At 38.7% G+C, this 12,689-nt stretch overlaps 1 protein-coding gene across 7 annotated transcripts in view; it reads left to right on the plus strand.

Annotated features, from left to right (window-relative positions):
- Positions 1-12,689, plus strand: part of mapk10 (mitogen-activated protein kinase 10) — a 42,018-nt gene that overhangs the window by 12,427 nt on the left and 16,902 nt on the right. For 5 of the 7 annotated variants that reach the window (XM_061061072.1, XM_061061068.1, XM_061061069.1 and 2 more), the window contains exons 2-8: positions 2,155-2,226; positions 3,496-3,665; positions 6,841-6,970; positions 7,434-7,492; positions 7,980-8,118; positions 8,933-9,098; positions 10,084-10,155. In XM_061061072.1, coding sequence (XP_060917055.1) covers positions 2,155-2,226; positions 3,496-3,665; positions 6,841-6,970; positions 7,434-7,492; positions 7,980-8,118; positions 8,933-9,098; positions 10,084-10,155 — 808 coding nt within the window. Of the gene's footprint in view, positions 1-2,154; positions 2,253-3,495; positions 3,666-6,840; positions 6,971-7,433; positions 7,493-7,979; positions 8,119-8,932; positions 9,099-10,083; positions 10,156-12,689 lie in introns of all 7 variants that reach the window. The other 2 variants (XM_061061070.1, XM_061061071.1) reach the window with 2 other exon arrangements.

The raw sequence follows: 12,689 nt of genomic DNA on the forward strand, positions 1-12,689 counted from the left end.
CTTTGTGTCCCGGATCTCTCTTTTTTTTTTTCTAAAGCCGCCCTGCTCTTTTTAGATTGAGCACAGACACTAAAATCTTAACTGTGACATTAGTGGAGGACTCGTGGCGCTAACTGATAAATGTGTGTCCAGAAAGTTCTACATCTGCCTCCTGAGAGTGAATTGCAAAGTCTGTAATGTGCTAAACTATATTTTGTGAAGGGCAAGAAAGCATTTTGGGCGCCTGTCGTCTCACGGTCTAACCCCCACTCTTTTTTTCTATTATTTTTTATGCCAACATTAACACCACACATGAATCCATTCAGAGCACATAATCATCAGCATACTGGGGGCTTCATTACCTGGAAAATCCTCAAAGCCATTAGAGTCATCGTGGATGATAGCTGCAGCCTTTCTAGCGTCTGCGTAATGTGGGAACTGCAACGCCAACTGTCCTTTATTCCTTCAGTGGAATTTTTCTGCCAAAAGAGAAACCAGAAGAAAATGTGAAAATCTGCACTAAAACCAAATTGACCCATTACTTGCCCCATTGCAGTAAAAAGCCCCCTCAACTGTGCCAAAATGACTACACTGGTTTTATGCAAATGCTCATGCCTGATGGTATAAGCTCTTTGAAAGTTTGCTTCATGTATGATAGCAGTATTAAGTGTTACCCTGTGAAACTTCATGTGTTATCTTATGACTCACAGCTCGGCTGAAGGTTGAAGAGGTTAATGAGTGTCAGAGTGATAAAATGTAAGTGCTAATGGCTAAGTGCATACGGTGTCACAGTATGAAAGGAGAAATGTTTCTAATGTTGATAACTGACTGTCCTGTTTTTTGTGTTTGTGGTGCTAAGACTTATATCTCAAGTGTCATTACGTAACTATACTGAGGACTTTTCAAAGAGATAGCAATTAAAGGGAATTAAAAAAAATAATTAACCTAGACATTTTTGGCAAGAAGATTATTTACTTTTATGCTGAGAAGAAAGACATTTGTATTTTTTAATGCCTATAGCCTAGCGGAAAGATAAGATTCAATGTTAGCACTTTAACGCTCACTGATTAGCATGTAGTTTATTTAATTTCACTGTCTCTTCCTGAAATTTCTGCTGTGTTAGGATGATGACTTCTTTTTTATGAATCAATAAACAGGTTAAATGTGTTGCCGTTAGTCAGCTTGGCTAGCTTCTTTTCACATTTACTTTTCTTTATTTTTAACTAAGCTTTTAACTAGCAAACGGACACATATTTTGCTAAAATTGCTGTTAGCAGTAGCATTACATTTAATAGATAGACGAGTGATATTGATTCATTTGGGTGCTAATAAATTCAGGCCTCACAGAGCCAGGCTGTTTCCCCCTTTTAGTCTTATTCAGGGCTAAGGTAACTGGCTAAAAAAAGACAAATTTTTCTGATGAATTAAACAAACAAGATACATTTATTTGTTAGCTTTAGTGGTGTTGAAAAGTTTTGTTAGCATTCGACAAAGCCAGGATTTATGCTAAACTAAGCTAACCAGCTGGGAATAGCCCTCTGAACAGACATCAGAGTTTCATCAATATTTCAGGGAGCACATCAAATAAGGTCTCAAAAAAGGTTTAAAAAAAAGTTGTATAAGGGGGCGTACATGTGAAGGCTTTATCTTGGAGGTGATCTTTTACTCCTTGATTGTAGGCGTACTAGCTGTTCAGGTTTTTTTTGTCCAACCCAGGTCACTTCAGTATCTGGATGACATTTTTTTTTTATTGTAGCCATGCAATATTGTATTCTCATAAAGAATCTCTATTTTCCTGTAAGGATGATAAATGTTTTTCTCACTTCCATTGAGAATGATGGCGGCAGAGAGGAGCGAGCAGTCAGTGAATTGTCTGGGAGAATTCAATCCTACACCAGGAGGCGTGTCGACACAGGGGTCCAAACAACCTATCCATCTTTTTGGTGGAATTCTGTACTCAGAAGGCCCATGATAAATGGGATGCTTTAAGTTTATTTTATTTTTTTATGAAGTGTGTTGGGAGTGAAATGGATGATACACATCCTCTGTTTTTTGGCTCAGAGTCAGTTCCTCATACGCTAGAAATTGTAACAAATGTGTAAGTTCCTGTTAATCATGTTAACACCTCGCACTCTCACCCGCTGATCCCGGCTCTCTTCTCTTTGTGTCTTTCAGGTATTTATGAGCAGACATTTCTTATATAACTGCAGCCAACCTATCCTGGATGTGAAGATAGCCTTTTGTCAGGTGTGTGTTCCTTACAGGTAAAAAAGGTACAGTATTCATTCACTTCCATTTCCCCTTTCATTGCTCTATGTGTTGTGCAGTTCTGTTTTTATGTCTGTAAAATGTGGTAATTCACGTTTGAGTTTACATTACAAAGTGTTTGATAGGAATAGAGATTAAAGATGAATGATTCATTTGGCTCTTTGTGTGAGGAGAGTTAAAGCGTTTTTGACATTTTGTAGATACATATCATGCAAAGTTAAAATATTTGGCTGCTTGTGCTTGAAGTTAAATACCACAAGGGATTTTCTTCCAGCAATATCTCAAGTAAAGACAAAACAGAGGGATTTCCTAATCTGAGTATCTGCTGTCTCCTGTGGGGATGTTATTTCATATCGGTGCAGTTTATACTGTAAGATTGTTCATGTAAGGACCAATAGCTTGAAGTCCTTCAGACTATCGCACTGTAGCTAAATCGATTGAGACTCTTGCATGACATGTCTGCATTAAACATGCTTTCGCTAGATGTTTCACTAGATGCTCAATAGTCACTATAGGTACCAGTCGTCGCTGCACAGGGAAAGCTGCAGTCCAATGTATTTAAATAATTAGATCATAGATTTCAATGACCTTCCAGCCATGCTGAATTTATTACATCACATGTATGAATTTTTCATGGCATCAATGGGAAGTGTTTCAAATTGGTGTGCCCCTCAGTAATAACACATAGCGGTACAGCTTTGTTTGCTTTGTGAGCTGGGTTGTAATTACCCTGTCTGTAATTAACTGATTTTTTATTTTTTTTGGTCGGGGCACAATTTGTTCGACTGCTCTGCCCAAGTAATTATAGCCTAATTGTTGTGTGCACATTCATGAAAGAATAATGACTTTAGTCTAGTTATTACAGTAAAGACATTAGGGGCACTAATGTCGTTATATGGCTATTATTGAGTTGATATTTCTGAATGGAAATAATCTTAGAGTAAACTCAACTGTACTGCATGTCTTGTCCTGTTGATCCTACCTCTCCAGCTTTACCAATAAGCCCATAACTCTCACTGTACCAATAAATAAATACTCTTATTTAATAGAGTTTTGGAGTATATGATATAGCAGAAACTAAAAATATTTTGTACGTTAATTACTTGATATTTTTAGTGATACCTGGTTCTGTTATTTCTGAGTTGATGATTGTCTTCCAGGTGTTTCATACATGCACGGTAATTAATCATACAGATCATCTTAACCGTCAATGACAGTGTCTTTTGTTGTTGTCTTTGTTTCATGCAGGGTTTTGGAAAACAAGTGGATGTGTCATATATTGCCAAACATTACAACATGAGCAAAAGCAAAGTGGACAACCAGTTCTACAGTGTGGAAGTGGGAGACTCTACTTTCACAGTTTTAAAACGTTACCAGAATTTAAAGCCCATTGGCTCTGGAGCTCAGGGAATAGTCTGGTAAGTACTCAACAGTGCATTTCTTTTATGTCCTGTTTTACATAATATCAAGCTATTTTATGTGTTTTTATGCAGTACTTAATGAGCAGTTATCTCATTTAGCTGTAAGTTGTTTTTTCTAATTGTCTTGTAGTTTATTGCTATGGGAGAATATTAAGGGAGCTTTATTGTTTTCAATGTTGTGTGAGGGAAGGGCGGCAACATTAAATTTAATGAAATTGTACCAACTTTCCATGATTAATAATGGTGTAATTAGACAATATGAACGTCTTATTTTTAACTCCTATGAAAACCCAGATGTGGTGCCTGACCTATCATGACATCTACAAGCACAGCATGCAGCCTCATGGGTTATAGATGCAGGTGAACAAAATGAAAGGGAATGGATCAACTTCAAGTAAAACTTTCAAATGCACTTCAAGAGAAAATATTATTCCACCTTTTTTAAATATTTTGCTCTTGGCTGGGGGTGGAGTCCAGGGGTGGAGATACCAGGGGAGGGGAGGGATTTTTTTTTAACCAAAATCCCACTGTGACGTCAAAAGGAGAGCACATTGGAAACGGAGCATTTTTCTCTGTGTTGTAAGACTTATGCAGACCACAAACAAAGGACTGGATGGATTTATTATTATGTGTGTCAGTAGACTCTCAGGTTACCTAAATATATGTTAAAAAACACTGTAGAAGTGGATTCTTTCATAATATGTCCCCTTTAATCAAGTAAAGGATGATTTAGTTATTTGAAAATAGGGTAAACTTTCAAACAATCCTAACAAGTTGCAAATAAAACGTGTCATGATTGATCATAATCTGAAAGATAATTTGATTGACAGATTGACTGATTCAGTAGTGAAGCAGGGTATCCATCTGAGAAGTGCATTTTTTTTTTTACAACTTATGAAATAATAATGAAGGGGATTACCTTATATTAGCATACAGTAGGATGAATAATAGATAAGACAATCTAAGTGAAAATTAGAGGTGATGTTGCAGCTCCTTTAAGAAAGGGAAATATTATCATTAGTGTTTTCCAGGAAAGGAGAAATATGTAATAAGAGGCCTCTCCAGTGCTGTGATGACATATCTGTTGTTGTTGAATATGGATATGTGGGCTTTAAGGGCCTAACAAGATGGGCACTTAAGTGAATCCTTAATCCGGATTGCAGAGAGAGCTTGTATTCATTGTAATTCATCTCACGCTTGTCCTGTCAGAATGCAGTGGAACTGCTGCCAAGGCTCCACTTAAAGGAATGCATCTTACAGTGTTTGTCAAAAGACTAAAAAGAGCCTTAAATGATATTTATGTTAATGCTGGGTCAGTGTTAGCTCATAGTTGACCCATGTCGACACGTTTTAGTATTTTATATAGTGTTTGAAGAATCACTGGCTCTCTACACTGTAAACCCTCTGCCCTCCACTCGCCCTCTTTCATTGTCCGTCCTTTGCTTCCCATGCCCTCGGCCTTTTCCCCCTTCCGCTCCAAAGCAATTTTGTGCATTTGCAGAGGAGCTTGGGCAGGCAATGCGGGCTTTAGCTGCTAATGCTGGGATTGTGCCTGTTTGAAGGATATTGTAGGGAGACAGTGAAAATCTAATTGAACCCGGCTCTGCTCCGTTCTGCCCACAGCTGTCATCTGGTGTCAAACGTTGATGATATTAAATCAAACCAAACAGCTGATATGATATCTTAATGATTATACACATTAAAATGGACACACTATGGAAGTAATTAGATGTTAAAAAATCACATCAACAACATAACCAAAACTGTGAAATGTTTATTCATGATGGAAAATGGGTTCTGTTTGGAATATGGTGATTAAGTAATTAGAGCAACTTTTTTTTTTTTTTTTTACCAGGCATTATTATCAGCCTAATCCCCATTTGGATGACATCATCACAACACAACATCTGTCTGACTTTGCACAAACAGTCCGATCCCTTTCTAATAACAGTTATAACATGCTGTACATGCACAGACAGCAGCTGACTTCGCACAGAAAATCAACAGTCAGTACAGTATTCTGCCTTTCTTACGCAATCAGGAGACTCTTGCCCCTGTCTAAATCCTGGGAACATGTTAATGAGGGAAAAAAATGTGAATCACGTGTGCTTCTGAAAGTCCCTCGGCAAATGTTGTCGCCCACAAACGTCGCAATCTGTGCACATTCTCTGCCCTTATGACTCCTGTGCTCGGTCAGGATGAGCTCCCAGATTCAGAAGCATCTTAGGGAGGGATGAAGGCTTTAAGTAGTTTAGCTGGTCATGACATCATCTTTCACTCAACTAGAAAAGTGATGACAGGCTTAAATCCCCATTGAATCAATGCTTTTATGAAGACTGCACTGTTTCCATGGTCACACACCATCCCTGGCCTGCAGTCTCCAGAGACATGATGAACCACAGTCAGTGTATCCAGCCCAGCCGTGCACAAACCCACACACAGCGTCATATTGGTTATGGTTGCATTAAGCCTGCATACAGATGCCATGTAACTCAATTTGTAACATCCTATAGGGACAGGAGCAAAGAAAAGGCACAGTCTAATATATAGATGAATATTTGATGTGTATGTCTTCCAATGGCTGTAAATCTAAATTTCAAACAATCTTAAAGGTTTTTCAGGATGTTGAGATTGTGCTGTATAGCGAAGAACAAGAACTCACTCTGGTTTAATGACCTCCAGAAGGGCTTTAGCCACTTTATTGAAAACATTTTTATTGTAACATTTATTTTTGTAGCTACATCATAAAGCAGCGTCAACATTGTGAAGCATATTATTGCCTCGTGTTTATACCTTTTTAATGGTAGCTATGCAAACACAAATTGAAAAACAGAGAAGTTCAAGTGTTGGGAAAAGCGGAGGTCGGGCATTTGAATAGTTTGAAGTGGAATTATAGGAATAGTTTGACATTTTCAGAGATGTACATGTAGTCAATGATGTAAGGGATATCTCAAATTGCATAAGAAAGGTTTTCATCTTAACAGTCACACTGACCATCTCTTAGTGTTTCTCTGTTACTGACAAATATTTCCATGAGTCTGTGTGTTTTCAGATTGGAAAATAATCCTTTTGTTTTTGTGACCAGTAACAATCAGCAGGGATTGTCCCAGAGTCATGCAATCACGTGCATCATGCTATGTTTCTGCTCTACTCTGATGTTTTCTCTCTGCAGTGCGGGCTATGATGCTGTCCTGGACAGAAATGTAGCCATAAAAAAGCTGAGCAGACCCTTCCAGAACCAGACCCATGCTAAGAGGGCTTACCGGGAGTTGGTGCTCATGAAATGTGTCAATCACAAAAATGTAAGTGACTCCTCCGAGGTGAAACAGAGATAGAAAGGAATACAAGAAGACAGCTCCATTGTCAGATTGAAGCACTGTTTCAAACAGTACCCAAAGCCAGTGTCTATTTTTGGTTCTGGATAAATCCCTTCCCTACAAAACGGAGACGAACGACTGCAATGTTGTGGCCGTGCTAAATTCCTTGCCTCCAGAAATTTACCGAACTGGCATGGAAGTGAAACAGAGAGCCCTCTGAGGCAATAATGTAATCTCCAGCGCTGCAGTTTGTCCCCTTTTCTTCGTCTCTGTCTCTTCATCCTCTTCTGCAAATTTATCCCCACTCTTTTGTTCCAACTTGATTCGGTCTCTCACTCAGCTGTGTCCTTCATCAGGGTCATTACACACTTGTCTCCTCAACTGTTGTATTTTAGGTGTTGATTAAACTGCTGCACGTTGATTATTTGCTTGCTCTTCTCTCTTTCAGATTATCAGTTTATTAAATGTCTTCACACCACAGAAATCATTAGAGGAATTCCAGGATGTGTGAGTATAGCAAACCTGCATAATAACGTCCCTACAAAATATGAATAGAGCTCAATGTTACAGTCAAAAAACAGCAACTTATTTTCATGTAACTTTGTATAACAGAAAGAAGAAGGGGGCAGATTTAAGCATACATTGTGTAATTCTGTATTCCTACTTTGCACCTTCAGTTGTGATAACGCTACTTCTTGAGTGTTAGTGAAAGTAGTGTAGGTGTAACCTGAGGCTGCTGAATGTTGAATGATGAATGAGTGTTTTCACATTAAGAACAATCTCAGGGTAAAAAGTTCTGCAGAAGGATTCATGAATCCTTGAGGGACTTTTATTGTTTCTGACAGAAACAGTTGAAGTGAATACTAAAAATATAATATTATATATATATATATTATATAACTTAGGAACAAAATGTTTTGAATATTTTATTAGACGGCGTATCCATCAAATGCTAATCAGTGAAGTGTGTCAAATCAATAAAACTCTTTTTCAGGTACCTAGTGATGGAGCTGATGGATGCCAACTTGTGCCAGGTGATTCAGATGGAGCTTGACCATGAGAGAATGTCCTACCTGCTCTACCAGATGCTGTGCGGTATCAAACATCTGCACTCGGCCGGCATTATTCACAGGGTAAGAAAGCAAGGAGACTCAAACTGTAGTGAACAGGTTTGGGATTTTTTTTTTTTTTTTTTTGAGATAGCAAATATTAGTAAAACACCCGTAGACTTACCTTAAACCTTGATGTCACTTTGGTCATTTAATTGGCAATCAAAGGAAAACCCTCGAGGCACTACAGTGACAAAGCCTTAATCCCTAGATTACGCGTTGTCTCTCCCAACCTAACTGGCATTGTTCACTGGGTGGGATCACTTTTAACTAGCTGCCCAGATTACCTACAGGAAAGAAAAATATGATCAAGGAGATGTTGCATGTGTTTCTTCTTCCACCTAAAGTTCCTCACTGGCAGGTCAGTGAATGAAAGTGCATGACCTTACAGTGGGCAATGCATGAGGATAAAAAACAATAAAGCTGAGGACTAGCTAATTATTGCTTCTGTGTTTCCATTTACATATCTGATTTAAATCAAAATAACCAACACAGGGTAGACATTTTGTTAAATACACTTGATTTCTTTGTAGAAGAGAGTACGTTATTATAAAGCCAGCATCCAATTAGCATACCTAGCATCTGTTAGTACTGCATTTTAGAATCACCCTTAAACCCAAATCTGTGTTTATTTCTGCAAAGTTGTTACCAAAGATGTTGTTTTTTTTTTTGTTTTTTTTTGCTTCAGTGGTAGAAAAATATTCAGAGAATGTGCAGACAGACTGTGTCAGTGTGTGTCACTTTGACAAATACCAGACAACTAAACACAAATAGAAAAGGAGATCTGCACTTCACCAACATGCACGCAGTTTCTCATCCAGTCTTTGCCCGTCTCCAGGACCTCAAACCGAGCAATATAGTGGTGAAGTCAGACTGCACCCTGAAGATCCTGGACTTTGGTCTGGCCAGGACTGCGGGCACCAGCTTCATGATGACCCCTTATGTGGTGACTAGATACTACAGAGCCCCGGAGGTTATCCTGGGAATGGGATACAAAGAGAATGGTGAGAAGTCATGAGAATTGACTTTAAGCTTGCATGGATCAAATTCAGACATATTTCGTGGTTAACAGTGGAGCCAGTGTGTTATTTGCCTTCCTTAATTATATCCACAATCAGTCTAACACCTGCTCACAGGTGTATAGCAGAATGAGCTAGTATGACGCATCACTGAATATGTTTTTTTGGAGCTATTTTCAGTGTTCCCAAAACCGCACTGAGCTGCTCTCTTCTGGTGGCTGTGAAGAAAGGGAACGGAAGTTAGTGCAGCCTAGAAGACGAAATCTCTCTGTAGTCAAATAAAACTTTTGCAGCTGTGTTACAAAGTCGTTTCAAGAGGTGAATGAAAATATAGCAGCCATATGTCTATTTGCACTGAGGCCTATGAAATGTATTTTCAAACTATAGCGACACAGCGACTTCCCCGAAGAAAAACTTGCAGTCGACAGATATAGCTGTAATTATCTTCTTGAAGGCATTAATGATGAAGAGAGAGAAAAAAAAACGATTAAATTACACTTGTTATACCTTAATGATCCCAGATAAAAGTCACAGTGTGTGATGTGTGACACCTAACAAACAATTCTAGTGCACTTTATAAACAAACTCAAGTGAACTGAAGCGTTGGATGTCTGAGTCACTGATTAAAAGCCCCCAGATCCTCAGACATGTGATTGAAACCCAGCCAACGTTGTGACTCATTTGCTGTATTATTCCTCTCATGGATGGAAGCCTGTAGGAGCCGAGGCTTTCAGTTTCCTGTCACTACAAAAGTCCCTCTAAGGCTCTGCTTCTCTGCTCTTTGTATAAACCTGCTTTTCATTCGTATTTAAGTCTATGTGTAACATGCTCCCGGCTAATTATTTCCCTCCAACGAATAACAACTTGTTTCTAATCTAATGTCGCTTGATGTGTCACACACTAACCTTTTTTGCCTTCCTCTCTTTTCTTTTGCTCCCGCTTCGTCTCACTGTCACCTCTGTGTGCGCAGTGGATATATGGTCGGTGGGGTGCATTATGGGAGAAATGGTGCGCCACAAAATCCTCTTCCCTGGCCGAGACTGTATCCTTATAAACACACAGCGAATTTATCTGATGGTAATGACATTTATTATATTGTAGGGATATGTCCTGTGTCATAATGCAGAATTTAGAAACAGTCTTTGGTTAAAATAATATCTTTTAAGTTGGATTCAAAGTTTTTGACAAATCAATCTTAAAGTGCTCAGAGTTTCTGGAATCAATGATAAAGTAACTACATGTTTTTAATTATCTTTTAAAAACACTCTTAATTTATACATGAGGGCACCCAAATGAAACCGTGTCTTTCTTAAACTTCACTTAAAATCAGTAATTTTAAATAATTGATTTACTTTTTTACCTCTTTTTTAAAATATTTTTTGGGCCATTTTGACCTTAATTGGATAGGACAGCTGAAGAAAGACAGGAACTGTTGGGAGGAAGGAGGGTGGGGGATGACATGCAGCAAAGGGCAGAGGTCGGATTCGGAGCCACGGCAGCTGCGACGAGGACTGTAGCCTCTGTACATGGGGGAGTGTAACATAACCACTATAAATTCAAAGCTTTGGTCCAAAGGCAACTCTTCAACCAGTCCAGCTGCCTTTGGATCAAGCTTTGAATTGACCATGACCTGGATGACTGAGAACCTACACAGACACCATAACCACTACCGGCTCCGCTATGATTAATTTCCTTTAGATGACTCTGTGCCTCGCCTAATGCTCTCTGTTTGTCACTGAGGTGACCTAAAACCACACTCACATCCACTCACATATTTATAAAAACACATGTTCATATCAACTGATCTTTCAACACTTCTAATTCAACCTGCAGTAACATAAAAATAAGCATAAAAAAACGCTTAAATCTGAAGCTGAAATCAGTCTGTTGTTTTGGCAGGATTAAGCTCTCCATCCCCGTTTCTGAATATCTAAGTGTGTATTATTTACAGTGTTTTTTAAAGTGTGTTCTCCTGCAGTGAGGGGGATGTGAGATGACTCGTCTGTAGGATTGTTTTTTTTTTTTTTGTTTTTTTTAAATGATCCCCTTGCTGACTTTGTTCATGTGTGTTCAGTACATCTCGCCACCTCAAGGTGCCCACATATGTGAGTCAGACATAGTTATTAAGCATTCAGTGAATAATAATGAATGATTAATGTAATCATTCTGAGCATCTGTTCATAGCTCGTTATTTGAATGCATTTCCTGGTGTGAGGAAAGTGCAAACGTTGAAGGTGTTGACTAAATCGTCAAACAAACAAGATGAGGCAGCTACAATGAAGCAGATGTATCATATCATAGACTGTATTTGGATGCAACACCATTCATTAGTGAACTACTGTTTTGGAGTCTCACGTGTTGCACTTTGGCTGTGTCTACTTGGTTTTTGGAACTGATCTTGTTTATTGATGGCAAGTGATCACTTTAGGACAAGGAAGTTGAATGCATTACTATTCTCTATCCAAATTAAGAGGTTGCAGTGGTAGCACCATGTCAGACAAAAGAAAGCAGTGCCCAAAAGCAACACCCTGCGTAATTGTCTATTTTACTCCAAATAAGTCAACTATTTACGCAATGAATAATGTGCTGTGTTGAGGTGGACTTAACGCTAGTGATTGATACCAGAAACGTAATAGGCTAAAGTCAACTGAGGTAATAAATCAAGTGAGAATTAGTGTCCCCATAAACTGCAATTAGACAATTGCAACTAGTTTCCCCCTGCTGGCCATTTAAAAAACTGCAGGCAGGAACTGCAGAGTTCATTTTCCTGAGTCCTCCTCTTCACTGCGGTCTTTGGGACGCACTCAAAATGATATAATACGAGCTACAAATGTGTTTTATGTTCAAGGACAACTTTTGAGGTTTACCTGATGCTCATTAATATGAAATCATCCCACAAAGATACAAACATAGATAATTAAGTATTTGGCTAAGAAGTGTGATTGTCTGACTGGACAAAGCCAATATGTATAACTTATCTCCACTTCTGTCCAAAAACACATGAACAGCCCTGTTGCTGTGGTTAACATGTTCAATCCTCCACAATCTTGCAGCCATTTATAATCACCTCCTCAAATCCAAACGAGCTATTTACTGTTTACATCTTCACAAAACTGTTCCAGTTAAGTCAGGAAGCCTTTTTTAAATAATGAAGGTATATATTAGTGACATGTTCAGATGGGCTAACGTTTTGTTGATAAGAAAGGTTTAAAATACTGCCAGTGTTGTTGTTTAAAATGATTTTTTTTTTACTGTCAGACATTTAGGTCGAGATAAGCATTGAGAAAAGCAACACTTGTGTGTCGGCAGAAGCTTGTCGCTAATACTCTGTAGATCCCCGAGCATGCAGTCTCTCAAAGATTAATGCTCCGTAGAACAAGAAAACCCCTGCATTGAGCTCTGCAATATCTCTCTCTTCTTCTGTCTCTGCTCTCACGTCGACCTTACCCTCTAACACTCCATCTTCTCTCACTGTAGATCAATGATCTGTAGTCATGCACACTTTTGTTAATCGTCTGTTTATGGATCAGTTCTGGGCTGGTACCCTGCTGTTGCTGATCTTAATTTACTTCATAG

The sequence above is a fragment of the Labrus mixtus genome, chromosome 17, assembly GCF_963584025.1.
Source record: "Labrus mixtus chromosome 17, fLabMix1.1, whole genome shotgun sequence".
In the NCBI taxonomy this organism is placed as follows: domain Eukaryota; kingdom Metazoa; phylum Chordata; class Actinopteri; order Labriformes; family Labridae; genus Labrus; species Labrus mixtus.